The following is a 26,834-nucleotide window of genomic DNA, read 5'->3' on the forward strand; positions in this document are numbered from 1 at the left end:
CACTAATGAAACCCAGCAGAATTACAGCCCGTGACAATTGGACGGCAGCAGCTTTTCAGACATGCATGCGACTCGAATGCTGTTCACCGCCCCCTCTAAGCCTTTGATGACGGAGACTGCATCAGATCGATACGAAAGCATATTCGAAAATGTATTCTACCAACCCAGTCTCGAAAACAACAGACACCCGATATATGCGATTATGGGCAGAGGCCAGGTGAAATGGAGCATCGATGGTCCCGGATATCAATAGCTACGATCACATTTCAAAATCAGAACATATAGCCTCAAAGAAAAACGGATCTATTTGTCAGCTGAGAATACACGGGATGAGAAGCCTTATGACACTGCGAACAGAACAAGAGCTTTGATTTTTGTGTTGGGGGTAGGCTTGCGGCAGATATTGACAGTGCTATGGCGCTTTTGGGGAAAGAGTCCATGAAGTCAAGCTTTAATCTGTTTTATTTCCACCAATGTCCTACACAAACATACTAACTTCCAGAACCGGAGAACAGAACCCTCGAATGGTGACACATTCGTGTATTTTCCAGCCAGGTCTGAGACAATCATTCGTCGAGATATTTATAACCAAGCATCATGCCACACCTGTCTCTTTTGCAACATTGAGAATCTGCTCCACAACAGCGGCAACATCTTTAGACTTTATCGGAACTCTATGATCACCATCCCACTCGATCAATCTGGCACTTTCCTTATCGCAGTGAAAATTCAGAAGCTGTCTGTGCAGCTCCAACCCCGCATCGCGCGTCCCATGTACGTGTACTGTTGGTATTTTGAGGAGACATTCATTTCTCCAGAGAAGCTGCTCATCGGAAATGCGAAGAAACCCGATTTGTGAGGCGTCTACGAGCGCTGGATTCATGATCAAATCGGGTTCCATAGACACAAGCGGCCCTCTTCCAGCGAGTAGAATTGCAAAACGATAATTCGTTGTTTGATATAAACCAAGCTTTTCTGCCATTACCTGTTGACGAAACAGCAGACTGGCGCATATTTTGGCTCCTTGGCTGAATCCAAGGAGGCCTACAAACTCGCCCGTCGCTCCCTTACTATCATCTTCATTCATCGCAGCATCTAGAGATTGTTGTATCAAGTCTGCTGCTAGCCTAGGCTCGATTCTTGGATGTCCTGGCTCCGAGCGCAGCCAACGACGAAAAGGACCAAAGTTCCTGTAAACAGATACCACATCCTATATTTCAAGTCAGTGTGTTCCACGAAAGCAGCCGGCGCGATCTATAGGCCGCAGAAAACTCTTCTTTCTATAATACGAAAACATCATCTACATACTGGGCCAGGTTGTGATGTAAACGGTGCTTCGGCGAAGCACAGCCTGAATCTTGATCTGAGCTCTGCTCGAAGAACTCGACACTGTGCGCGAAAGATTTTGGCGTTTGTTCCCCCTCCATGAAGGCATAATATTCTTGGTAAGTGAATCGTATCCTCCCCCTGGCCATCGAACGTAGCAACAGGCATGGTGAGCACTGTAAACTGAGTAGGCTAGTTAAATGACTACTCGCTACGAGATCTCGCCCTAGCGCTGGAAACTTTACATAAATGAGTCAAGATTGATCAAGATTGAAAAGGCAACACAAGATCTACAGCTTGTCTATCTTAGGTTTGCGCTCCAGCTTACTTCCCAGATGACCCGGTTGCAAACGAGGGTGGTATCTTGTAGAAAAAAAAAAGAAAGAAATAAGGACTGAGCCTGGCAACTCCGAGGTAGAAACTCCGTAGCCTTGGTGTGATGGCTAGGGTCCGCAAATCACATGTGCTTGGGTGCCAAGGTACGCATAGTAGTAACTGGAGTATCTAGTGAGTGTAAAAGAAGAAGCGATCGAAGCTCACTGGCCATTCGAAGTCATTGTGCGTTTCGATGCACTCCGAAATTTCAGCCCCTCTCTTGGGCTTTTCAAATTGCTGACCAGGCTAGGTTCAAGAAGCATCCAAGAAAGAAGTCGGTCATTAGCATGCAATACGTATTAATTTATCGTCTTTCGCACTGCTAGTCGTCGAAACTGTCGCTACCCAATAAAGTTGGCAAAGGACATCCATACTCCATCCTCCTTCATACCCTGCAAATCCATTCCGCTCAAACACATCAATACATCGATATCACCATCTTCAGTCTGCGGCCAAAAGTATACGATACTTTCCAGCGGACCGAAGTTCGGACGCCTAACTAGTTGTGGCTTTCCTAGTGCACCAAATTCCACACTATACAACTCAGCGTGTGCCAAAGATGAGAGCCCAATATCAGTATCGGGATTGAATGTTCCGCCGAACATTATAGTGGACTTATCGGGCTCGTTGGCAATGAATGTAACCCAACTACGCACGGAGTACTCATTGTTGACGGTTTGTACGGTCTCACGTAGCAGGGCACACACTTCTCTTAACGACATTTTCTCCAAATCCCCAAAACTAATTCTGCATGTGGCGTTATAACCCATCTGCCCCATGTACTCTTTCGGCACTTGCATCGCCCGTCGAGCATCAAGGGCTCGAGAGAACTTGGAAAAGTCATTTGGCTGTTGACGACGCTTCAAGCGGATGGCGCTGAGGCATTTCCAGAGAAAGCCACTCAGTGCATCATTGGTAGACACGTAAGTAATGGAGCTTGCTACTGCATTCCTCCCCAGATCTTTGTTTACAGAGTGCTTGAGCTCTTTCAGTTTTGCACCTGAGAATCGAAAACAGCACCAGGCAGCAGACTCTGCAGGTTTCGTTGGAGACTGTGTTGGCCGAGACGTCGCTGGTAAGGGTTGTCGTTTCAAATGACTATGATCCAACATTCCCTCGTTGGGTCTGAGTAATGGTATCAAAGTTCTGCGATCTCTATTTCCTTGTTCAATCTCTGCATTGGAAAACTTCTGGCCACACATTGCTTTAGCAAGTAGTCGCAGGCACTGAAACAGACCATTTCCATCAATGAAGTTATGTTGAGTCGCTGCATCCAAGAGCAATCCACCTTGAATATAGTTAGCTTGAATAGCTATAACGCAAGCCGGATCTGATTCCGTTGATTCAGCGTGGATTTCGGGGAATGCTACGCAGGGAGCAAGAACTTTTCCATCTAGCATCTCGAACGGTCCTCGGCTTCGGATGATATCTTCATATGTTGGGCATATGTGTGAACAGTCTTTCACCTGAACAATGGAGTTCGGTGGGGCAAACTGTGGGCATTGTGCAAGCTTGAAGACACCAGAATTGCCCATCCCACTTCCTTCATTCACCACTTTGGCGGCGAGCCATGGAAAGCTTGACGTGAGCTCAAGCGCTGCGTTTCTGAGAGCGTTGGTGATGGACTCACGTGTCGTGGTGTCAGGAATTGGAAAGCAGAGTAGAACGTGAGTATAAGTTTTCAGTCGGGATAGTTGCCCGATATCATCTCGGATGTGCTCTAGATCGTCCATAGCTGGGATGCGTGAGGTGAAAATAGACCTGATAGGTATTCGAATTTAATTTGATCTTTGTTCTATGCTAAATCTGCTTGCGAGGAAACTCCTTACGTATCAGAATTCCGCTGCATATTTTATCACTGTCTTAGAGACGAGCATTCTACTTTGGATCATGATTCAGTTGGGCGTTCTTGTTCATGAGGTCCGTCCGACGGATGCCATTTCAATTCTCCTTTTGGCGAGAAACTCCGCGAGTGGAAACTCCGAGGATTCGTAAAATGCCCATTTCGTAAGCCCACATAACGGACCGCTAAGACTTTATCGGTGGACAGTCTCTGCATCTTGGCTTTCTTGAATTAATTAGCCATGATGCAGAGCTTGTTTTCCACTGTTGAAGCACGGTACTGAACACTGAAAATATGGAAGAATCTCTAGAAATCGCCATTGTCGGTGGAGGCATCGCAGGTATTTCCCTTGCTCTAGGTCTCCATACACGCAATATAAACGTGAAAGTCTACGAGCGAGGCAAAAGTCTTCGAGAAATCGGCGCTGGAATCGGGTTTACCAGTAATGCTGAACGAGCGATGCTCGCTCTAGACCCACGAATTTATCATGCGTTTAAGAAAGTAGCGGCGCAAAATGCTAGTGATTGGTATTATTGGGTTGATGCATCCGATTACTCGGGAGATGGAATGAATGGCAACGGGCTGAGTGAGGACTTGATTCATAAGATGGATCTTGGGCCTAGAGGGTTTGAGGGATGTCATCGCGCGGCGTTTTTGGATGAGATTGTGAAGCTGTTGCCGGTGGAGAGGGTGGTGTTTGATAAAGGATTGGTGGATATCGTTGATGGGGAGAACAGCGGGAAATTGGTGTTGAAATTTAGCGATGGTACAGTGGAGCGTGCCGATGCTGGTATGTGACAATCGCTAAAGCGTCCAATAAGTAAAATTTGCTAATTGTTTGGCTGGGAAGTTATTGGTTGCGACGGAATCAGATCAAGAGTCCGTCAATTGATTCTAGGCGAAGACAATCCAGCTTCGTATCCTTCTTACACTCATAAATACGCTTTTCGAGGTCTGGTTCCTATGGAAAAGGCGAAAGAGATCTTCAGTTATAAGAAAGCTTTCAGTCGGCATATACACATAGGTTATGATGCTCATGCCGTGAGTACGTAACACACCCGCGATTTCCAAACAAGATCATCAAAATACTCTATGAACTGACACAGTCCGTAGCCTTCCCCGTAGCAGGCGGCACCCTCCTAAACGTCGTCGCCTTCGTAACTGATACCAACCCGTGGCCTTTCAAAGAGAAGCTCACAGCCCCCGGCACTAAATCCGAAGCCGTCGCCGCATTTTCCAAGTTCCACCCGACGTTCCGTGCAATCATACACTTACTCCCGGAAGAACTTTCTAAATGGGCTGTTTTCGATATGAAAGACCATCCCGCACCTACTTACTCGCGTGGATGTATCGCTGTTTGTGGGGACGCCGCACATGCTTCATCACCGTACCATGGCGCTGGTGCGGGATTCGCTATTGAGGATGCGCTTGTTTTGGCGGAGTTGTTTGAAAATGCGGCTGGGAAAAAGAGAGGGGATAGGGCGAGAATGGTGAGGGCTGTGCTGGAGAGTTACAGTGAGGTTAGGTTGGAGAGGACGCAGTGGTTGGTTGAGGGGAGTAGGTTTATGGGCGAGATGTATGAGTGGCAGCATGGGAGAGATAGAGAGAGGTGTAGGGATGAGATTGAGTGGAGGTCGAGGCGGATTTGGGATTTTGATGTTGGGAAGATGGTTGTGGATGCCGTGGGCGTGTTTGAAGGCAAGCTTGACCAACTGAATGGGGTCCACTGAGACTTTCGTGGAATATTGGCCGGGAGGTTGATGGTTTGGGTGGTCTAGATACTGAAGTAATTGGAGTATACATTGAATGACTCTTCGGAATTGGAAAAATTAAAAGCAGATTTGAGTCCGCCATAGTTTGATAATCTGAATGGGCAACAAATATTTGAAAAATTTCTGTTGCAACAAGAGACAATGTGAAGATATTCATCCCAAATATAAATCAAGGCAAGGTGATTTTGCTTCTGCATTAATAATCTGGTTGGTTCGAATTGAACAATTTGAAGTGGAATAAGTCACGATTGTTCAGGATGCTACTTACACTGCTTCCGTCTGTTGCCCAATCTCGAGCCTACAAACTTTACAGGTCTTCGTTACTTGGCATGGGTTGAGTTACAGGAGGCCAATATAGTGGCACGGGCTGATAGAAGCTGAACCTCTCTTCAGGATCCCATTTTCTCTTCAAAGCAGCCAAGCGTTCCAACTTATCGACATCATACCACACTTCAGGCCCTTCATCACCATTCGCATAATTGACGTATGTCGTTAGGTCGTCAAACCCGCTAGTTTGGTGCAATTTGTCGACGGAGTATTTCGTGAAATTATCAACGATTGTATCCAGGGCAGGGTCGTCAGGATACACATCTATAAAAATCCTGCGTGAACAAAGTTGTCAGAGTCGGATAGTTGAGAATTGTGTGAAGAAGGCGATGACAAATTAATTCACTAAACTTACAGATGAGTCTTGATTTCTCGATGTCTTCTTCCGTACGCCGTCTCATCATTTTCCACCGCCACTACGGCATCATTTGAAAACCTCGACACAACAAAAGCGCCGCCAACCTCCGTATTTTCGCGAAAAAACTGGTTCAAGTCTTCGAAGTAGGATTCGAAATTTGCAACATTCGTTTGCTTGAGACCGCCACCGGAAGTATAGAGATGTAGATTGCGCAGACACATCATTGAGTCTTTGCCAAAGAACAGTACGGTGTATAGCTTGTTCCATGGTACCATGACGAATTTTGATTCAAGAGGGTTTAGAGCAAAGAGGGTTGCTAAATATGGAAGAGCATCATCCATGGGTCCATAGTAATTGACATTGACGGAGAGTACCAACTGGTTTTGACCAGAGTTAGCATAGATCGAGTAGCCGTTGTGGTCCAAAAGAAGCACAGACTAACCTCATTGATCGCTCTATCGAACGAAATAATAGTCGAGAAGCTAAGTTCCGCGGGAAGAGTATTGTCGAACCTCTCCATGATTTCGAAAAATGAACGGTTTGCGCTGGCAGGAAACTTGAAATCCCCATTCATGACCTGTCCGCCATTCGTCGCATCATAAACTTTGTAAGTAGCCTCTGTCACAATGCCGAAATTATATCCTGCGCCACGAATACCCCAGAAAAGCTCTGCATTCTTCTTCTTTGAAGCTGTGATCAGTTCACCCTTAGCTGTAACTATCTGGACAGAGACGAGGGAGTCCAAGGTCAGCCCTCGTAGACCTTGGAGGGTTCCAATACCACCGCCTAGAGTTGGGCCTAAAGTACCAACGCAAGGAGCAGCTCCAGTTGCTAGTGTTTGTTAATTTGGATACATGCAGAAGTAAGGATATGGAAGACTTACGAAATTCTTTTCCAGCCGGATACAAAGTATCCCAAACTTGCTCAAACTTAGTTCCACCTCCCACGGTCACCAAATCCTTTCTCTTGTTAAGTTTCGCATATCTGAAGTTTCCAAGGTCAATTTGAATGCCGCTGTTGATGCCAGATAGCGTTGAGGCACTTCCGTGTCCGGCGCCAATGGCAACGAAAGATATACTATGCGCTGTCGCAGTTTTTACCTAGAGATAGATATTAGACCGTTTTTGAAAATTAAACCAAGGATATAGTGTGATTAGATGTATACCGTATTTTGAACGTCTTCCACAGTGGCAGCTTTCACGGCTCCCATATAGTCTGGTGCCAAATATGCCGACCATCTTTGTTGTACTTTCTGTGTCCAATTGACATCAGACCGCAATATGATTTCGGCGCCGGGGGACAATTTTGGTCCGAATAACTCCTTAATGTCTGGAGTTCTAGCACTCTTCACAGGCAACAACACAAAGAACCGAAGCGCATGTTGAAGAACGTCACGTGATAACCACATATTGACAATAGAAGTTCAAATGTATTGGTGATCCAACCACCACACTGGAGTAAATAGTGATCGAAAAAGTTTGTGGACCACTATCCGATGCTTTTTAGTGTAGCGATCCGTAGAAAACCATGACAGCCCGATTGGATGGCTTGATGATACAAGAGATACTCCGCCAAGAGTAAGCAAGAACATGCATACGGCGATCCGAAAACGCGAGAAACTCCGACCCGACGTAAAGAGATCAACGAATTTTGTGATAGGTTTGGATCCAGATACATGATGGTAGGGAGAGCACTGTCTTGCCTGGCGGAGAACCAAAAGATGCACCCTTGGAAACCCCAGCCTAGCATGGGATGAACTCTTGAGTAAGCACACCGTTTACCAACACAGGTGTCCGGCAATGACACGAAGATCCACTTGTAGTAGGAGCTATTCTTCGTTGGAAAGATAGTTGATTTACAGAACTATGGAACATGTCACGTCCTCATAGACGTGAGTATGTCTGTGAGCCAGTCGTCTGCTGGCCACTCATCTTCGGGAAAATCCATTGATAGATCGTATGGGAGGGCGCCGTCAGAATTTGAGGTGAGGGTTGCAGCAGCCATCATAATATCCGCATCCAGTCTTGCCTCCCATCCAACTCTGACGGATCTGAACCTCCTAGAGGTTTTGGTGAAAACATCGTCGCCGGCATCTTTACTGTTCAGCCCAGCCAGTGAAGCCACCTGACTAAGATTTTCTATCACCGTATCCAAGATTAACAGTACATTGGCTGTCTTTCGCACTTCTGTCTTAGGCCAGAAGGGATCATTGAGGGACGAAAGTCTGTACAATGTGATTAGAGAGTGTGAAAGTTGAGAGAAAATCGAATAAGGAAACCCGATGTAGTCACTAGGCGGTATAGTGAAAAAGACATCGAACCAGGATTTGACTGAATTAAGACATGCGTATAGACGTTCTATGTGGCCGGAATTTGAATTGATTGATGTGACCGGTAGTGGGAGCATGGCTGTTTCGTTAATGGCCAGGCTTGTGCTGTGAAAATGAGCTGCCAGTAGCTCTTAATTCCTGTTAGTAGACCGGAGACAGGTGAGGGTAGACAAAACTTACCACTTGCATGAGGCGGAAAGGAAGTTTTCGCTCCAATTTCTTCAAGCTGTGATGTTAGTGATGCGATGAAAAAAGTTGGTGGCATTTTTGAATGCTCAATGTCGTTTTCCATCTCTTCCTGCCAGTAACCCACTTTTTCTACGACTAGTTGTAATTGAACCAGCTTTACCAATGTCTCGTCGTTTGCGCATTCTGGCTGCGCACTTAAAACCTGGAGGCACTCGTCCATGTGCGGATTCCAGCGAAGGGCGTCAATTTTCTGGACAAATGATGAGATACTACATGTTAATCAGTAGTAGAACTTGAAGCATTGAACACGAAGAAATTAGAGTCATACATAGACGTTATGAGAAAGCACCCCAGTACAGCGCGTCGTTCTTCCATACTTCGTGGCAGAGGTTTGTAATAAGTTTGAGAAGATGTACAAAGAACCAATTGGTCGCTCTTCGGTTTTGGTTTGTTGAGACTAAGGTCGAAAATCATGGTTTCCGCTAATTGTGCATAAAGCGATAAGTTGACCTTGCTGTGCACTTGCAGGTTTGACCTAAAGATAACTCAGCATCATGAATCCAATTGACCGATAATTTGAGGGATTCTTACCAGCCAATGAAGGCCAAAAGCCCAAGAAGAATATCAATACTGCATTCTGACTCATGCAGCAACCGCTGTGCGACTGTGGTTTTAATCTGTCTACTCAGTGCCTGCTGCTGGAGAACACTTTTGGACGAGATCGACATGATACAGAGCCAGAGGAAAGGGTATTTTTGTTGGAGCTGATCCGCGCTGGTCTCATACGGAATATGAACGAAGGGAAAGTACTTCAATTGTTGGGAACGAAAGACATTCAAATACTCTTCGGCCTCCAATGAAGTTGGCTCATGAGAAAAAGCAAAAACGTCTGCGGGCGAGTTTGCATTAGAGGTAAAACTGCTTGTTCCGGGGGTCAACGCTTGACCTGCAACTTTTGTAAACGCAATGCTGCCGCTTCTTGTGGATGGAGGTGAACTTGTACCATATGATGGTAAACCGTTGCGAGAATCCTGATTCGGGAAAATGATATTGGTCTGGCTATCTCCAAAACTACTTAAAGCTGGCTGTGAATTAAATATTGACATTAATCCATCAATTTTCTCCTCCAATTGGGTGGTCTTGGAGGCAATAGGCTTTCTATAATTTCGACGTCGAGTTGTCGGTGCAGGACGGCATTCTTTGCTTAGACGATGACATCTAATCATTGGTAAGCAGCTTTTCAGGATATGAATGTTTGTGGAAATCAACCTGACACTAACCTCTCACATTTAGCTCCTAGTACATCTTGAACTACACATTTGCTTTTGTTACGAGCACAATTTATGCACGCCCTCCCATAAGTCGAGCCAGTGGCTGTATAATCCATGATTAATGTAACATACAGAGATTCAGAACGCGTAAAAGGACATTTGGGAATATAAAGCAATTGTCGGCTGTTGTTGTGATGATGTGATCGTAAACCTTTATCCTCAATCTCCAGGGAAAGGTCCAACGTTGAACTCCGCCGGCATTCGGCCTAATTAGGCTAGATGGAAAGAGCGGACGCTCCCGTGCTGAGCGGGGACTTCAGTGTATCACGTGCCAAGCTGATCGGAAAATACTTCTGCCGGGTCCGGGACATCAACAATCCAAAATATTCTCATTTTACAACTATCAAGTAGAGCCATATATACCACCTATACCTTAAGACTACGACAGTTTTAATTGTTCCTGTTGATCTGCTCCCCTTCTTTTGTGGCATCGGAATCTGTCAACCTGCCGCAGTAAAATCTATGCGGATGATTTTTTACTTAGACTAGTGTCACAAGAATTCACTGGCAACAGTCGACTATTGCAGTAAGTCTAAACATTATGTCTGTCTAGAGCAAAGTTGTGTATACTAATTGAATTTTTCAGCGCAGAAACCCCACCGATTTCCACGCCGCGATATACTTCCTTGCGATAGCAGCGGCAACTGGCCCAACAGCAGCTAGTGTGTTGGAATGCTCCCGGCAATTTGTTGTATTCAGCAGCAAACCGCCACAGCTCATACGTATAAAGTTATCATCTAGAAACTCAATCAGCTTCATGGCAGGGTTTTCCAGCTCAGATCCTGTAAACGTTCGAACGCGCAGAAACCAGTCCTCCGGAGAGAGCACATTAGTGTGTGGAATATTGAGCGCGTCTGTCAATACTGGGATCATATCCTTCCATGGCTGTCGTACCGGGTTATCGATGTGATAGAATGGATACGGGTCGTTATCCGCGAGCAAAAGCTCACCAAGCGTAGCGGCCACATGGTCGACAGGTGTCCAAGACATTAACCCTGTGAAGTCAGGAAATGCCTTTAGGACCTGGGCGGATTTGAGAATAAATGGCAGATGCTCCTGATGATTCCAGTATCCGCTCTCCATGGAACCTGCGATTTGACCTACGAAGGCGGGTTAGTTCCAACGCATAGCTGTAGAATATAATACTGCAGGAATAACTGACCGGGGCGTACAACCATAGCTCGAAAATGGTCGTCATGCTTGTGCAGAGTCTCATCGAGTATTCGTTCACAAACGAATTTCGCATCTCCATATCCATTCGGCAAGACAGCCTCGACGGTCATCCTTTCCTCTGGGACATTGACAGTACTTTTCCAAATGGGATAGCGACCTACGGTCGCAATAGAAGAGACAAACTGAAAGCTTATTTTGGACAAGTTTTTGCCTGAGCTCTCAGCAGCAAAATCCACCAAGTTGCGCATGACGCGGAACTGGGACATAAAGCCTTCAACCGGCCGCCTAGCACTCATCGGCCATGCGTTGTGGAGAATGTGCGTTACGCTACCTGTAAGCTCTTCGTACACATCATTGGGCAATCCAAGATAGGGTTTGGTACAGTCGGTCCCGAAAACGCTCAACTTTGCAAGCTCGGTGCTGCTCAGATGAATACCTCGAGACTCGAGGGCTCGAAGTTGTCGTGCTTCGGGGGTAATACCACTACTCTGACGATTTACACACACGACCTTTGTCACACCTTCCAAATTCGCGAAATACGCCACACAATGTGAACCTAGGCTCCCTGTAGCTCCGGTTATCAGAACGCATCGATGTTTCGCAGTAGACTGGACGGCCTGGGCAGATATACTAGCCATCTTGAAGCCGGAAACATTCGTTTTTACATAGCGGTCAATAACTGCTTGGCGAGCCGTGAAGTCAGTCTCTCGAATCTTAGTAGCGACTGGGGTTACATCTGAGCGAGCGTACCTCTGCCCGGAAGCGAGCGCAATGATGATACGCTCGATATTGACTTCGCGATTATTGCCGTCTGTCCAATCGACATGTCCAAACCCTACTGATTGCAGATCATGTTCCCACCGAGATTGATGTGCGATTGCGTGCCGTCTGCCGTCATCAAAGAGCCACCATCCCTCCAAGAGCCCAAAGATGATATCGATCCAGACTACAGTCGAGGTCATTTCAAGCATCATCAGAAACCCATCCGGTCGTAATGCTTTATGGATGTTCTTTGTTGATTGTGTCAGGCTGTGTGTGGCATGCACGGCGTTGCTGGCAATAATGATATGCTGAGTCCCGAGCAAGTCGTCCGCTGGAGCCTGCTCAATATCATGGCTCCGAAATTTCATGAATGGATACTGCTTGAACTTCTTGCGCGCGGCGGCGACGAATGACATCGAAAGATCTGTGAAGGTGTATTCGATCGGAATATCGAGCTTACCCAATATCGGTATCAACACTTTGGTCGTTCCTCCGGTTCCTGCACCCATCTCTAGAATCTTCAGCGGACCTGCGTCTGAAGGCAATTTTGACGCTAGTTGTTTGATAAACTCTCCCATCTGCTCGTAGTACGTTTTGTTGAGAGGCCAATCACCGTAAAGCCCGGTCACAAGCTCTCTCCCTTCGGCGTCCCCGAATATGACTTTCACGCCGTCAGTCTTTCCCGTCAACACGTCTGCTAGCTTGGTACCAGTAAAGTATGCTAATTTGTTGGCGACAATATGCTCTTGGTGCGTGTTCAACAGAGTTTCCAAAAGCTCCTTGCTAGATTTGGAGGCAATGGGGAGCGCAGTGCGCGTTATTTGCCCGTTTTCGATATCAAGCAACCGAGCCTCCTTCTCCAGTACCATGTAGAGGTATTCGACCAGGCGACCATGCTGTGGTATGTGCTCAACCCGTGGGATGTTTTGGCCTGCTTCTACGTCGCGCAAGGAACAACCGAGCTGTTCGAATGCCTCAACTATGAGAGCAACACACATCTGAGTCTGCTTAGGATTGACAATGTCCAGATAATCGACGAAATTGGCTTTCGCGATGAATTGGTCCGTGAGCTTCTTTGTTTCTTCAAATGCTGCTAAGATTGTCGCTGGTGGAATTTCAAGTCCGCTTCCGTTGCCCGCTTCGACGATGGCGCTCTCTTGAGTGGTCTTTTTCCCTGCCTTGTGTTTCTCTTTTGAAGACAGGCTGCCAATTTCTGCCGCTTCAGGCCCACCTCCATTCACCATACCCTCTAGGTCCCTTGGAGTTAACTCTTCAATCTCGGTTTCCTCTGGAATCACAAGTTGAAAGTTGGCCGCTATGTCAGCCCGGAGCTCTGTAGAGAGTAATGAGTCAACGCCAAGGTCTCTAAGCACCGTGTTGTAATCTACTTCGTTCTTGTCTAGCCCAAGAAATTCTGCCAAATATCCGACAAGATCTACTTTTCCCTGAACCGAGAAAGTGGTGGCTTCCGATGGGGTATCTATACTTTGCTCCCGGGTTGACTCGCCATCGCTGTTGTCGCTACTTGAGTCTTCACTTTCATCTATCTCGTCCTCGGCACTAGATTTGGCATTCTCGTCGTTTTGCGTGGAGGCTAATGCGCCTAAAACGCACTTCACCAAATCTTGCATTGTTGTTACCTCGACTAGGTCTTCTGCAGGTAACAAGCATTTAAATCTTCCTTCAATTTCATGAGCCAATTCCATGCCCATGAGCGAGTCGATTCCGATGTCAGGTAGATTGGTATCCTTCTCGATGTCTCCTGCCTCCAGGCCAACTAGCTCCGCGAGCATTGCTCGGATATCGTTAGAAATGTTAGGAACCTGGGTCTTTGTTGCCTGCTTCTTAGTCTTAGCCTTCTTAGGAGACTCGGACATCTTTTTGGGAACGGACTTTGGCGACGCAGCCAAACCGTCACCTGCAGTGGTGTGGATTGTTGTGATTGCTTGTTGTGATGAAACGATTCCCGGACTAAGTCTACGAAGCATTTTACTCATCGACTGCTTGCTGACTTTCGCGTAATTGATACCGAGAATTATCTCCATGAGAGCACCATTCGTCGAATCAAAGACAAAGATGTCGGTCACGAAAGCTTTGTCTGACGGCTGGTGATGGTAGGCAAACACATCCCATACCTCCGGCCTCAAATCTTGGACCCCAAGCTTCGGCGCCCGAATCCAGTGTTCAATCTTGTTTGCAATGTACATATCCTTGGAAGATAAATTGGTCATGCAATTGACCCATATGCCGCCGACCTGGCAGAAACAGTCCGACAGGTATGCGTCTAGCCATGTCTCGCCAGAATATTTCTTCAGCACTCGGCCAGCGGACATGTTACCCCGGCCGACCAATTTCTGGAGACCACGATATTGATCTCCGTAGTCTACGACTGGTGCGAACGTCTTGTAGATGTTTCGACCCTGTATTATATCATCTGCGTCTGCGTCCTCGAGAACATTCAAGCATCGCTGGTGCTCAAAAAGACGTTCATACTTTGCAAAGTCTGCGATAATTTCTGGGTCGTTTCCAGCCGTGAACAGAATATGTCCCGAGACATGTTCTGTACTTCCCGCGCTTTTTGTACCTGTGCTCGTGATCTCCCAGTCCCATTTGTGGTACTTCGAGTCAAGCGCTACAACGTCAAGCCAGACGCTTCGCGAGGGATCCACGCAAATTGGCGCTTTGTTGTCAACATTTTTTATTTGAATTTGGAATTTTGCTTCCAAGAAAGTCGGATGGAGGCTGAGAATTGCTTCAATAGCCATGTCAACTTCTACGGTTGCTGGGCAGATCGGAGCAGTCTCGGCAAGTAGGTGACCTGACACAAGTTGCTCGTACTGCTTGATCATTGTATTGATTCTGAATCTTGCTGACCGCTGTTTGCTGTCCTGGTAACCAACAAAAGAATAGAGACCGGTCGGAATATCTTGATCTTGCTTTTCTGGTTGAACTACTGGTTCGGCTACTGCTGCTAATGGCTTTTTGAGATCAAGCCAGTGTCTCGATTTTTCAAATTGGTATGGCGGTAGTATTAATGGAGAATACTCATAAGTCTGCGAGTTATGATGCGGCCAGAATTGCGCATCCGATCCTTCCTTCCAGAGGGCGACGTTCATCTCGGCGAGATTCTGCAAGCCTTTGTCACTGGTAATATTGACCGGCTGGAAGTGAGAGTGAATTGGCGAACCAAGAGCCCGGCTAGCAATCATTGTGATAGTCGAATTCGATCCTGCTTCAAGCCAAATGGCGGATGGGTGAGCCTTCGAAAGTCTCTGTATGGCGTTATTGAAATAGACGGGCTTTCTCATGTGTTCTGCGAAGAATGTGGAAGATGGTCTGTCTGACTCGAACTCGGTAGCCCTCTCAAATCGGATCCTCGCGTCACCAAAGTTCAGTCCGCGTCCCAGATTCTCCAATCCAGCGACGAGCGGATCCACTAGACTAGAGTGGAAGGCATTTGTCACGTTGAGCTTCTTGCTTTTCATCAAGGAGTAAGTTGATTTTGTTGCCACGACGTCTAGCAATGATCCGATAACTTTAGTCGAGCCGGCCAGCGTAAAACTTCGTGGTCCATTGAAGCATGCAATCGTTGCTGGATGCACCATCTCACTCTTATTTGCTTCTTCGGCCAGAAGCTTTTGGACGTCGTCGAAATCAGCCTCCACAGCCATCATTGATCCACTGTCGGTGCCCCACAACTCCTTTACCAATTTCGCTCGAGCCGCAACCGCCTTGATTGTACTCTCCAATGAAAGCATACCGGAGATACACAAACCGGTCAGCTCTCCAAAACTGTGTCCAACGATAGCTGCTACCTCAACACCGCAATCTAGCCAGGTCTTTGCGATGGAATACTGAAGTGCAAACAGCATTGTTTGGAGCTTGACTGTATCTTGAGTCGGTTCTCGCAGAAAAATGTCTGGGTATAACGATTTACGGCCATTTTTCATCAATATCGAATTACAGGTATCCAGATGCTTTCGCAAAATGGCTACGTTGTCGTACACATTCTGGTCTAAGCCGATGAATGTTGAGATCTGCCCACCACTTGGTTTAAGTTAGCCTGATCTTTTGGCACATTTAAAACTGTACTCACAAGCAGAGAATCACTGGTCGCGCTGGTTTTTTGGTGATTATGGCGACTTTGCTCTGTGCATCGGAGGCTGCCGACAAATGCTCTTCCAACTCTTCGAGTGAGCTGCAACTAAAGATCAAGCTCTTGTTCAAGGAACGGTTAGATTGCCGGGAAATATTGAAGACTACATTAGCCAAAGTAATGTGTTTGGCAGAAACGACCTTTGCGCGAATGAACCGTCGAAGCCTACCTGCATATTCTCTCAGACTTCTCTCATCAAGTCCCGCCAGCCAAATGGGATGTTTCATCTTAGCGGTTTGGATTGACGACGCACCCGCTGCTTCGTGCTTTCGTGGCTGAGTAACCACAAGCGAGGCATTTGAACCGGATGCTCCGTAGTTATTTATAAGAGCAGCTCGGAAGTCAGCGTTCCATGGCTTCAGTCTTGTCACAACTTCCATCATATCCGATGGCAATGCTTTGATATGCGGATTCAAAGACTCAAAACTAGCCTGTGGAGGGATTACAGCCTCTTGAATCATAAGGAGGATCTTGATGAGCGCGATGACGCCCGAGACAGATTCCGTATGTCCTATAAGACCCTTCACTGAACCGATAGGCAACGCCTGGGAGCGCGTCGATGGACCTCCGAAAACCCTCTTGATACTCTCATACTCCGCAGGGTCGCCCACGACGGTGCCGGTTCCATGCGCTTCGATCAAAGAAATCTGCTGTGGCTTGAGCCCAGCCTTGTCGGTTACGTTTTGGAATAGCTTTGAAAGGGAGGGCGCGTTTGGAACAAAAATTGGCGTGCAATTTTCGTTCTGTTGGACTGCGGTAGCAGCAATACAACCATGGATGATGTCTCCGTCGGCAATAGCTTGGGACATTTTCTTCAGAAAGACCGTCGCAATACCTTCTCCACGACAATATCCGTCGGCTTTGGCATCGAATGGCTTGCATGCTCCTGTTGGACTGAGAAAGCTAGCACCTGCTAAATTTTGAAAGAGCAGAGGACTAGTCATTATCATGGTGCCTCCAGCAAGTGCCGATGTACATTCGCCGCTTAAAATCGCTCGACAAGCCTATTTCACCTATTAGTATGTCCAATTCGAAAGATCACGTGACTCGTCTTACCTGATGGATAGCAACCGCGGATGCGGAACAAGCTGTATCAATAGTCAATCCTGGTCCAGTCCAACCGAAATAGTGACTGACTTTTCCGGCGATAAAGCTTCTCAAAGTGCCTGTTGCTGAAAACGCATTTGCTGGATGGCAGGCAATGTTGTTCTCATAATCAACACTACATACCCCAAGATAACATCCGACATGGGTGTCGACATTCTTTTTGTTGAAATAACCCGACTGCTCTACTGCTTGGTAAGCAGCTTGTAAGATTAGTCTTTGCTGCGGATCTAGCGAAATCGCTTCTCGTGGCGTCTTCTTGAAGAACTTGTGGTCGAATGCGTCGTGGTCTCTGACAAAATTACCAAACCACTTCCTTTTAGGGTCGACATCCCGCCATTGAGTCTCAAATCCGAATCGTTCTTTAGGAACCTCAACGTGCTGAGACTTCCCTTCACACAATATCTTCCAAAATTCTTCCAAGTCGTCTGCGCCAGCAACTTTGACTGACATACCCACCACAGCTATATCATTCTCAAGGCATGCTGGATGGATCTTAGGATGTATTTTGTGCCCCCTTGTATTATTGGTCAACCGAGCGTAGTCTTTCTCGTCGATGTTGTTCATATAGACTATCTGCGAACCAATGGTACGCAACAGTGAGGGGGGAACACATTTCTCAGAACCAAAGCAGACTACAACAGAGTCCTTTTCGCCCAGCCGCGATGAATTGACAGCACCAAACGCCGAATACCAAGTCGACTGCTCCACTAAGATTGACTTCAATGCTACGTGGTGAAGTTTTCCTCGCGAAATCAAGTCTCCCGAATTTGACCACATTGGTATTGCTAGTTTCGACACTTCCACAAAGTGCAGCCCAGGATCAGCATCGCAGAAGTCAGTGAGAGCATCAATGTCATCGTTGTAGCATGGACAATGGAAACGTCCTTCAAGGCTGATTTCTGTTGCAATGATGCCAGCTGCTCTGATTCGTTGCTGCAATGCAGCTATCTTGTTCGTAGCAGATGTTACCGTTGCGCGATTCTCGTCGTGTAGCACTGAGATGTATGCCTATACGCACATTAACTCCATCGCACTCCTAGTTGGAACCTCAGGCTGGCTATACCTCTGGAAAGTCCTGCAATATCTTTTCCAACTCCATCTTTGATTCTTGCGAAGTCCAAACTGTGGCGAGTGCCCTAGATCCCTTTTGCTCATTTGAAATTTCTTGCGCGTCAACCAAGCCGGATATTAAGACTGCTAAGCGCATTGCTACTGCACCGTATCTCTGAAACTCGGTAACTCCAGTAGTACTGGAGATCGTCATGGCGGTCAACATCCCCATACAATAACCAATTGTCTCTGCGTTCGGATTATCAATGGTATAAATATCTTGTTGTACTTCCTCGCAATTTTTGATTTTCAGATACTTCGTATACTGTATCAATTGAGTAAGCACCACCAAGGGGCTAAGTAAGATGTTTGGCAAACTTGTGGGTAAATGGGTGAAGTCACCAGTCCTCAAGGCATCGTCCAAGTCTTTCAACGACTTCCATCCCGGAACGACTCTCAGTTTTGGAAAATTAAATTCAAATTTCTCCCAATACACAGAGAGTTCTGTGATCACATTGAGAATCCATGAATTCTCTTGCTCGCTTGTGATTGTCGACCTAAGTTGCTTCAAATCTTCAGTGTCGAAAGATAGTGCTTGGGGACCGAACATCAGAATTCTGTTCGTTCCCTTTGCATACGGATAATTGTTAGCCATTGTTGAAATGCGTTCCACACTGGCTGCGAAGGTTGAAGTTACTGAAAGTCACACGCAAGTAGTGCTGTTGCTGTGTAACGTGATTCGAATAATATATGAGTTACAAGCTTTCAGAAGTATGCTCTAGATCCCTCGGTCTAGGGGCTTAGGAACAGTTAATAGCAGGATTCTTAGTCAGCATCTCACAAGCTCGCAGTCGCTGTGCGTTTCACTCTGCCCAAGCTAGAGATGCGGAGTTATTATTCGGAGTTTCGAGCCGGAATATCAAGTCGGATTTAGCCGCTTCGCAATGTCGCTCCCGGAAAATAAATTCAATCCGAACACGATATTTACTTAAAACGATTGGCGAAATCGTATGTTTATTGAATCAACTTGGCACACTATCACATTGTGTCAATCATTTCAAGTAAGTAAAGCTTTTCTAAGCTCTATTCGAAGTCGACTTCTTGAGTCCAGAGATTAGTGGGCAGGTGACTGAGCGAGTGTGGCTACTGGACATCCTAGCATAAGTTCAGTCTGAATATCAATAAACTCGATAGCTGGTTTTATAAGTCCACAAGCTGATACTGACATTAAAACCAAGAAGTAGCCTCTCTTTGCATGACATTCATCGGTACACTTTTTCGCCTGAGACTTTTCGGTACGCCAAATTCCCAAGTCTACAACTCCCTCGCCGGCTCAAGAACTCTCGAGAGTACACAATGCCTCCTTCAAATACGGCAGCATGGATAACCGCCGAAAAGGCTAATCCGCTAGAGCTTAAACCCGCGCCTTACGTTCAGCCAGCTGCGAACCAGATTGTCATCAAAAACCTTGCTGTGGCTCTCAATTTGGTCGACTGGTCAAGGCAAGACCTGGGTGCTTCACTCTTTGGTTGGACCAAATACCCAGCTATTTTCGGCTCGGATGTCTCTGGAACTGTCGAGAAAGTTGGAAGTAGCGTTACACGACTCAAGCTTGGTGACAGAGTTGTAGCCCATGCAGATGAGACAACGAACAATGATCCATCACAAGGCGCGTTCCAAAATTATGTCGTAGTGGATTCACATATGGCTTCTCGGATTCCTGACTCCTTATCATACGAAAGTGCCTCTGTCATTCCACTGTGCGTTTCTACAGCCGCTTGCGCCCTTTTTCAAAAAGATACCCTAGCGCTTCAATTTCCTTCGTCACCACCGAAGCCTCCAACAGGCAAGACGCTTCTCGTTTGGAGTGGTGCATCGGGAGTTGGCAGCAATGCCATTCAACTTGCCACCGCGGCTGGCTATGAAGTCGTTACCACCTGTTCACCAAAAAACAATGACTTTGTAAAATCCATTGGCGCCACTCTCGCCTTCGACTACAACAGTCCCACTATAGTGTTTGATCTCATCTCAGCCCTCAAAGATAAAACCATGGCCGGTGGTTTTGCTGTCGGTAACGGATCCCCGACTCCAGTCATTGAAATTATCTCGAAGTTGAACGGTACTAAATTTGTCGCTTCCGCCAATCCAAATATAGGCAGCCCTCCCCCAGATGATATAGGATTCAAATTTGTCTTTGGCACTTCCTTGAGAGAAAACGAAGTTGGACCGGCTATTTATGAGAACTTCTTGACGAAGGCGTTGGCTGACGGGACCTTTCTGGCGAAGCCAGATGCAGACGTTGTTGGCCATGGGCTGAGTGATATTCAAAAAGGTTTAGATATCCTCAAGAAGGGTGTGAGTGCTAAGAAGATTGTGATCAGCTTGGCTTGAGTTTATACTATTTCTTCTAGGAAGGATTTATTTCATCACCTTGCAATATTCTTGCTTTAAACTTATTCGTTCCTTCTTACTATTAGCAGTTGATCAATAAGCATTGTTTAACAAGCACATATGCAATGCAAGCAACCCTTTATCTTGTTGCCACATATCAGGCCGAGATCTTCGGCACCATATTCGCAACACTTGGCAATTTGAACCACATGTTTTACGATCTACTCTGGTTTTATTGATGCTACAGCCCAATCAAGGACCCAAAAGCCTAAGCTCTTACACCCGTACTTCATTAATAACCTTCAGTTCTGACTCTCACAGAATGTACAGTATTACTCCCGTTGAACTTCTGGGTTGGGATGAGACTTCATGATGTGCGTTGGCGTCCGGCAAAGCATTTTCCGATACTACCGACGGTCCACACCAAACTTTTACGCGGAATTCGCTGAGTGCTGGTCTGGTGTTCTTTAGGGCACCATGATAGGTTACACGATAATCTCAATAGGATAATGGAAGTACCTTGCGCAGCAAAAGACAACAAGACACTGGAAAGATTAATGCCCGGAATTGCGTGTATTTCTCCATTAGGTAACTGGAACATAACAATTCAATGTCTGGCATTGGCTTCCAACAAACCGCAGCAACGAGAAGATCTTGGCAGAAGTAGATCATGTCCCCATATATGGCTCCATTGGATGCATCTCAGCTGGGGAAAACAAACTATCTTTGTTGGTACTGGGGGCAATAGCCACCCCAGCAGTGGGGCAGCCATTGAATGACCTACGCGACATGTTGGTTTGTTTTTCTTCGAGTTGCTTTCCTGCCCTATCAGAGCATTGCCTCTCACCGGATAAATTACTTGTTGTTGGGACGTCCGATCCTCCGAATACTCTCGCAGTCCAACGTCGAAAATGGACTCTTTCAAGACCCGTCTCTTCTTAACAGCGCACCAACTCGCACACAGCATACAACGTGACACCCTTTCCTGTGTCTTGATCGCTCAGATTTTTGTTGAAAGTACAGGCATCTACATGATCAGCTATCTCTTAATAATAATAATAGCTTAGCATTTAATTTTGATCTACGCACAGCTTTTTCGTCATAGCCAGCTGAAGGATTCTGTGCATCGATTTCGCGACCTGTTTATTTGCGTTCTGTAGAACGTGATTATGGCTGATACCATTGAACTAAAGGTTCTCGTCATCGGGGCAGGTAAATTTTACTACAATCTTGTCATAATTCTCTGTTTTGACGAGCAACGCAAATAGGAATATCGGGAATAGCAGCAGCAAAGTTTTACCTAGATATCCACCCCGACTCACGTCTAGTCATCCTAGAGAGAGATACCTGTGTTGGAGGCACCTGGAACTCAAGTAAGTCAAACTCTATTTTGATTAAAACTTTCAGAGTCTCTGATTAAATTGTAATATCCACAGGAAGAGGATATGACAGCTTTTGGACACAATGGACTGTTGGGACAGCCGAGTTTTCAGACCAGCCTATGGCACGACCACCAGATGAAGATCTCTACTATGAATTTTTTAGAGCAAAGCATACAACTAAGTACCTCGAAACTTATGTTGATAGTCACAGTTATGCAAATCGAAGCCTACGAGATAGAATTAAACTTTCGGTGGAAGTTAAGTCGGTTTTGAAGCGGGATGGAATGTGGAACATAACAGCAACACAGCGTCAAACGGGATCTCAGCATATTTTCAGGGCGTCGAAATTGATTGTTGACAGTGGCCTGACCTCTATTCCTAATCTACCTTTACTGCCTGGAAGAGAAAACTTTTCCGCTCGGATCCTCCATCATGACAATTTCGGTTCATCCAAGATCCTTACCTCGCCAGACGTACAAAATGTCACAATTCTGGGAGCCGGCAAGTCCTCTGCTGATATGGCATATGAAGCCGTCAAGAGTGGCAAGAATGTGACTTGGATCCTTAAAGATACGGATACAACTGGCCCGGGTTTCTTTCTTTCCCCAAAAGGAAAAGGGCCATACGAAAATGCATTTGAAGTGGGTATGACTAGACTAGCGGGAAGTTTCAGTCCTTCTTTTATGAATGGAATCAACGGATGGACTTCTTTTCTACATTCGTCTAAGTTTGGCGTTCGCATGATGGGTACGTTCTGGAACACGATTGATATCGAAGCTCGGAAAGAAGCCAAATTCGATCGCAAATTGTCCAAAGGCTTTGAACAATTAGCACCACATTCACCGTAGATATTACCCATGACAAGTTCTATGTCACACGATTCTTCTAGCTAATGAATTAATGTAGTATTTTCTGGCAGAACTGCACAGGCGGGCTGCTCAATCACGAAGACTTTTTCGACACCATTGCGGAGAATGTGACATTCTATACTGGCAAGGTCACTAGTCTTGGGAATCATCGCGTTTTGCTCAACACAGGCGACGAAGTATCCTCTGATGCGCTTTTATGTGGTACGGGCTGGGTTGCATCGCACTTATTCTTTTCCGAAAACCAGTGCAGAGAGCTTGGTTTGCCGTATGAAGCAATCCAGGGGAATCCCGAGGAGAAAAAGCACTGGTCAGAACTTGAGGCTGAAGCTGATAAAAAGGTTCTCAACACGTTTCCTCAGCTTGCAGATCCTCCATCTCACTACGAGAAAAGCGCTTGCCAAACGGCCTATAGACTTTATAGAAACATTGTTCCACTGTGTGAATCCACAGTAGCTGAAGGAGATCGATCAATCGTTTTTATTGGGCATGTCGGTGTCGGAAACTATTTCCGTGCAGTGGAATGTCAATCAATGTGGGCAACAGCCTATTTTGATGGAAAACTAGAGTTACCAAGCGCAGAGGAGCAAGAAAAAGAGATTGCTCTTTTCACGGCGTGGAATCGTCGTCGCTATCTCAGTAAAGGGCAGAGGGGAAACACTATGATATTTGAGTTGATTGGATACACAGACACTTTGTTGAGAGATATGGGTCTCAGTAGTCATCTTAAGGGTTGGTTTAAGGATATTTTTGCGACTTGTTGGGCGCGTGATTTGAAGAACTTGAAGCCGGAGTTTATTGCTAAGTTTGGGTATGATGGGGTTGTTTAATCTATATAGTAGTAGGCCTTCAAATAAACGAGATGCTTCATCCTTAACGTTTATTGTAAAATCGAGGGAACTCCGTTTACTTTCTATCACATCTTCTTGTTTGGTCAGTAGTGCACGACGCATCACGCAATTACCTGCTTTTCATCAGCGTATTTCAAAATAAGGGTTCAATATGCAAATACGTAACTCTGATGTTCAGTGGTGGTTGTGGCATCAAAATCAAATAGCATTCTTTCACGGTTAGCAGATAAATTGCAGCAACGCAAAGCATGATTTAGACCTGCATTTGGCTTTGAAGAGAGCTAGATGTACTACATGTGTGGTCGTACCCGGCAAACTGAGCAGCCATTAAACCCTAGTCGATTATTGAGTTATTCGTTCGTTACCAACAATTTGCGGCCACCAAAGGTAGAAGCCAAGCAAAATAGTTCTGACGCTTATGAAAAGTACAAATTTACTTTTGTTTATGAATTTAATTCACTGATATCACAGTTTAAGATCATTTTGAACGAGCCCAACCATTAAATTTATTATTATGATCACTTTTATTCCACACGTGTTTACTGAACGATCCCGAATGAGGAAACGACCGACAACTTTCCACTCTATTTCAAACGTCCACTTCTGCGACTTCTTTCTTTGGCTTGATATTCTTCCAACCCATTCCAAAAGAGGCAAAAAACACACCGGCACTTGCACCAGCACATAGATAGAATACCCTATCAATGGACTTTGAGTATGCAACCAACACGCCCGGCAAATCAGAGCTAGGAACTATATGCCGGAAGCCAGTAGCACCGGCGGCAATTATTGCCTCGGCGTTAACATTAGGGGCATATTGTGGAATTAATGAACGAAGACTGTTAGTTAATACTGTTTGCGAAAAGGATAAGAAAAGAGCGCCACCGAGGGTGGAGCTAAACATGACAAGCGCCATGGCAGTAGGAATCTGTGCTGGTGTTATGCAGTTTTGAACGGCAATCACGGGCATCTGTAAAGCCATGCCTTCACCTGCCCCAAGAAGAATTTGGTAGCCGACCCATTTTCCGGTCGAAATCGATACATCGAATGTTGAGAGTAAGCCGCTGGCAATGGCGCAAAGAGCACCACCAACAATGGCGAAGGGAGTGAAGTATCCAACTTTTGGAACTGGGAGTACTGTCAGTCTCTCCGTATCTTCTGGCTACGAATGATTACTTACCTAACGCTCCGACCACAATAGCCCCAGACAGTTGAAGCAAAATACTCGGTAAGAGATATACTCCGCTCATCGTGGGCGAGGTTCCTTTGACGCTCTGAAAGAATATAGGAATGTAATACAACGCAACATACGTGGCGCTAAGTAGAAGTCCAAATGCAATACATGCTGAGTATACGACTCGTTTACCAATGATGGAAAACGGAATCATAGCTTCGTCTCCCTTTCGGTATTCCCACCAGAGAAATATGGCAAAAGTTCCAGCAGCACCACAAAACAATCCAATGACCGTTGCACTATCCCAAGCATGTCGATTGCCTCCATATTGTAAGGCAAGCAATAACTGGATCATAGCTGGCGCGAATAGAGTGAAACCTAGGAGGTCGAGATCGGTAACGACGGTGCGCCAGGAGGGGACTTTTACCGTTCCAGGGAGCTTGACGAATACGAGTAAAACTGCAACAACAGCACCTACTGGCAAATTGATGTAGAAACCTTTCTCAAGTCAGTTTGGAAATCCGGTGTACCTGAGAGTTTAACTTACACCATCTCCAGGTAGTGTATTCGGTAAGTGCGCCTCCGATCAAGGGGCCCATAACCAACCCGAGTTGCGATATGCCCAAAACCAGCCCCATCAGTGGAGGTCCTTTGTGTAAAGGAACGCTTTGAGCAACAATTGTGAAGGCACCGTTTTGGATACCAGATGCGCCCATTCCAGCAATTGCCCGCCCAGCAATCAGCATATTTGACGAATTAGCCACGCCGCAAAGCAGAGAACCCAGCTCAAAGACGGCGAAAAAGGCGAGGAAGGTCCACTGCAATAATCAGTCAATAAGTAATCCATTAAACTAACTCCGCGGCATCAACGTACTTTGCCTCCAAAATGAGTGTAAAATTTGCCGGTAAGTGGTTGAAGAGCAGCACTATCCCAATGTCAGAATCCAACTAATAAACTTGTGATTCAAAATCATTAGGGGAAACATACCTGGCGAGTTGATATGAGGCACCATACCAGCCGACATCTTCCAAAGCATGAAAATCAGTTGTAATACGTGGGATGGCCTGTTGTAATAATGGCAGGTTAGATTAAATTCGATGTAAAAACACAAGACATCTTATGGTGATGAAAGCCTGCTTTCGAATAACTTACCGTAGCGATAATGGATGTATCCAGCAACATCAAGAATGTCCCGAAGATCAAACCACTGATGATCATAAATAGCTTAAACCCTTGAACCCACTCTTCTGTGGGTTCTGCGTCAATTATCGGCTCAGGCTTCTCATCACTCTGACTGCTTTCAGAAACATCGTTGTTTTCGCTCTTAACTTCGTTCCCTTGATCAGGCGGATATTTGGTGACGGCGCGCTCCACAGCTGGCCGGGCAGTTTGAGACTCTGCCGTATTCATGGTTGGTTTTGATTCCATCATGAGTACTCCACGACTGTTCTGGACTCGAAAATGGTGTCCAATGCTATTGTTTGGGTCTCCAAAAGTCGACGTCTGTCATCAATTCTTAAACATACGCGTTTTGGACAATAGAAAGACGCGCCGGCAAGTTCGAGCTTGCCCAATTCCGAAAACCGCTATGAGACAAATCATCGAAATTACTAAAGCTTTCAGCAGGTGGGCTTGATTGAGTCTCCCCCGAAATCCAGTGGAGTTGGTGATGATACAACCGGAATTCACACAGACCCTTCTCCGAAATCCGGTTGTCTTTGTCATGATGATCCTGCAAAGACCAATCCCGCCCGAAAAGCACGTCTATGCAATGCCAATGAACTATCTCATTTTCTTATCAATTCAATGCCACTCATGCAGCGTTCTGTGCCTCTTGCCGGCGGTCTTATTTTGCGGAGTCTCTTACATCCCCAGACTTGAACCACATGCATGCAAGCTGCAGATCGCAAACCCATGATCACAATGACAACATCAGCATGGTGGTATCTTTCCAAGCTGAGACTCCGAATTAGTTAGAATCCAGCTCAACTCCGGTTAAATCAGTACCTTACCCTGCATTACTTAAGTCGTGCAGTGGGGGGCGGTGAAGCTAGTCACGGCCTGTTGGTCG

The 26,834-nt window shown here is 46.1% G+C and overlaps 9 protein-coding genes across 9 annotated transcripts; 3 read left to right on the forward strand and 6 right to left on the reverse strand.

The window, feature by feature from the left end:
- Positions 1-595: 595 nt before the first annotated feature.
- On the reverse strand, positions 596-1,494 carry GLAREA_09797 (alpha/beta-Hydrolase; the record flags this gene model as incomplete). The annotated part of the gene is made up of 2 exons (XM_008086393.1): positions 596-1,210; positions 1,309-1,494. The coding sequence occupies 2 exons, from the start codon at positions 1,492-1,494 to the stop codon at positions 596-598; spliced, it is 801 nt and encodes a 266-aa protein (XP_008084584.1).
- Positions 1,495-2,042: 548 nt separating this feature from the next.
- On the reverse strand, positions 2,043-3,434 carry GLAREA_09798 (uncharacterized protein; the record flags this gene model as incomplete). Its single annotated transcript, XM_008086394.1, has 1 exon — positions 2,043-3,434. The coding sequence occupies one exon, from the start codon at positions 3,432-3,434 to the stop codon at positions 2,043-2,045; it is 1,392 nt and encodes a 463-aa protein (XP_008084585.1).
- Positions 3,435-3,838: 404 nt separating this feature from the next.
- On the forward strand, positions 3,839-5,274 carry GLAREA_09799 (FAD/NAD(P)-binding protein; the record flags this gene model as incomplete). Its single annotated transcript, XM_008086395.1, has 3 exons — positions 3,839-4,334; positions 4,395-4,589; positions 4,658-5,274. The coding sequence occupies 3 exons, from the start codon at positions 3,839-3,841 to the stop codon at positions 5,272-5,274; spliced, it is 1,308 nt and encodes a 435-aa protein (XP_008084586.1).
- Positions 5,275-5,623: 349 nt separating this feature from the next.
- GLAREA_09800 (FAD-binding protein) lies at positions 5,624-7,409 on the reverse strand (the record flags this gene model as incomplete). Its single annotated transcript, XM_008086396.1, has 5 exons — positions 5,624-5,918; positions 5,999-6,378; positions 6,444-6,832; positions 6,885-7,101; positions 7,167-7,409. 5 exons carry the CDS (start codon positions 7,407-7,409, stop codon positions 5,624-5,626), a joined length of 1,524 nt encoding a protein of 507 aa, XP_008084587.1.
- Positions 7,410-7,876: 467 nt separating this feature from the next.
- On the reverse strand, positions 7,877-9,906 carry GLAREA_09801 (Zn2/Cys6 DNA-binding protein; the record flags this gene model as incomplete). The annotated part of the gene is made up of 5 exons (XM_008086397.1): positions 7,877-8,460; positions 8,511-8,788; positions 8,848-9,054; positions 9,111-9,737; positions 9,800-9,906. The coding sequence occupies 5 exons, from the start codon at positions 9,904-9,906 to the stop codon at positions 7,877-7,879; spliced, it is 1,803 nt and encodes a 600-aa protein (XP_008084588.1).
- Positions 9,907-10,432: 526 nt separating this feature from the next.
- On the reverse strand, positions 10,433-18,753 carry GLAREA_09802 (Thiolase-like protein; the record flags this gene model as incomplete). The annotated part of the gene is made up of 5 exons (XM_008086398.1): positions 10,433-10,950; positions 11,013-15,832; positions 15,882-16,945; positions 16,998-18,056; positions 18,112-18,753. The coding sequence occupies 5 exons, from the start codon at positions 18,751-18,753 to the stop codon at positions 10,433-10,435; spliced, it is 8,103 nt and encodes a 2,700-aa protein (XP_008084589.1).
- A 701-nt stretch (positions 18,754-19,454) lies between these two features.
- Positions 19,455-20,489, forward strand: GLAREA_09803 (GroES-like protein; the record flags this gene model as incomplete). The annotated part of the gene is made up of 1 exon (XM_008086399.1): positions 19,455-20,489. The coding sequence occupies one exon, from the start codon at positions 19,455-19,457 to the stop codon at positions 20,487-20,489; it is 1,035 nt and encodes a 344-aa protein (XP_008084590.1).
- Positions 20,490-21,658: 1,169 nt separating this feature from the next.
- GLAREA_09804 (FAD/NAD(P)-binding protein) lies at positions 21,659-23,567 on the forward strand (the record flags this gene model as incomplete). The annotated part of the gene is made up of 4 exons (XM_008086400.1): positions 21,659-21,701; positions 21,758-21,862; positions 21,926-22,715; positions 22,778-23,567. The coding sequence occupies 4 exons, from the start codon at positions 21,659-21,661 to the stop codon at positions 23,565-23,567; spliced, it is 1,728 nt and encodes a 575-aa protein (XP_008084591.1).
- A 610-nt stretch (positions 23,568-24,177) lies between these two features.
- Positions 24,178-26,173, reverse strand: GLAREA_09805 (MFS general substrate transporter; the record flags this gene model as incomplete). The annotated part of the gene is made up of 6 exons (XM_008086401.1): positions 24,178-24,716; positions 24,769-25,260; positions 25,310-25,580; positions 25,637-25,688; positions 25,751-25,827; positions 25,916-26,173. 6 exons carry the CDS (start codon positions 26,171-26,173, stop codon positions 24,178-24,180), a joined length of 1,689 nt encoding a protein of 562 aa, XP_008084592.1.
- Between the last annotated feature and the right edge of the window lie 661 nt (positions 26,174-26,834).

The sequence above is a fragment of the Glarea lozoyensis genome, assembly GCF_000409485.1.
Source record: "Glarea lozoyensis ATCC 20868 chromosome Unknown GLAREA4, whole genome shotgun sequence".
Classification (NCBI taxonomy): Eukaryota; Fungi; Ascomycota; class Leotiomycetes; order Helotiales; family Helotiaceae; genus Glarea; species Glarea lozoyensis.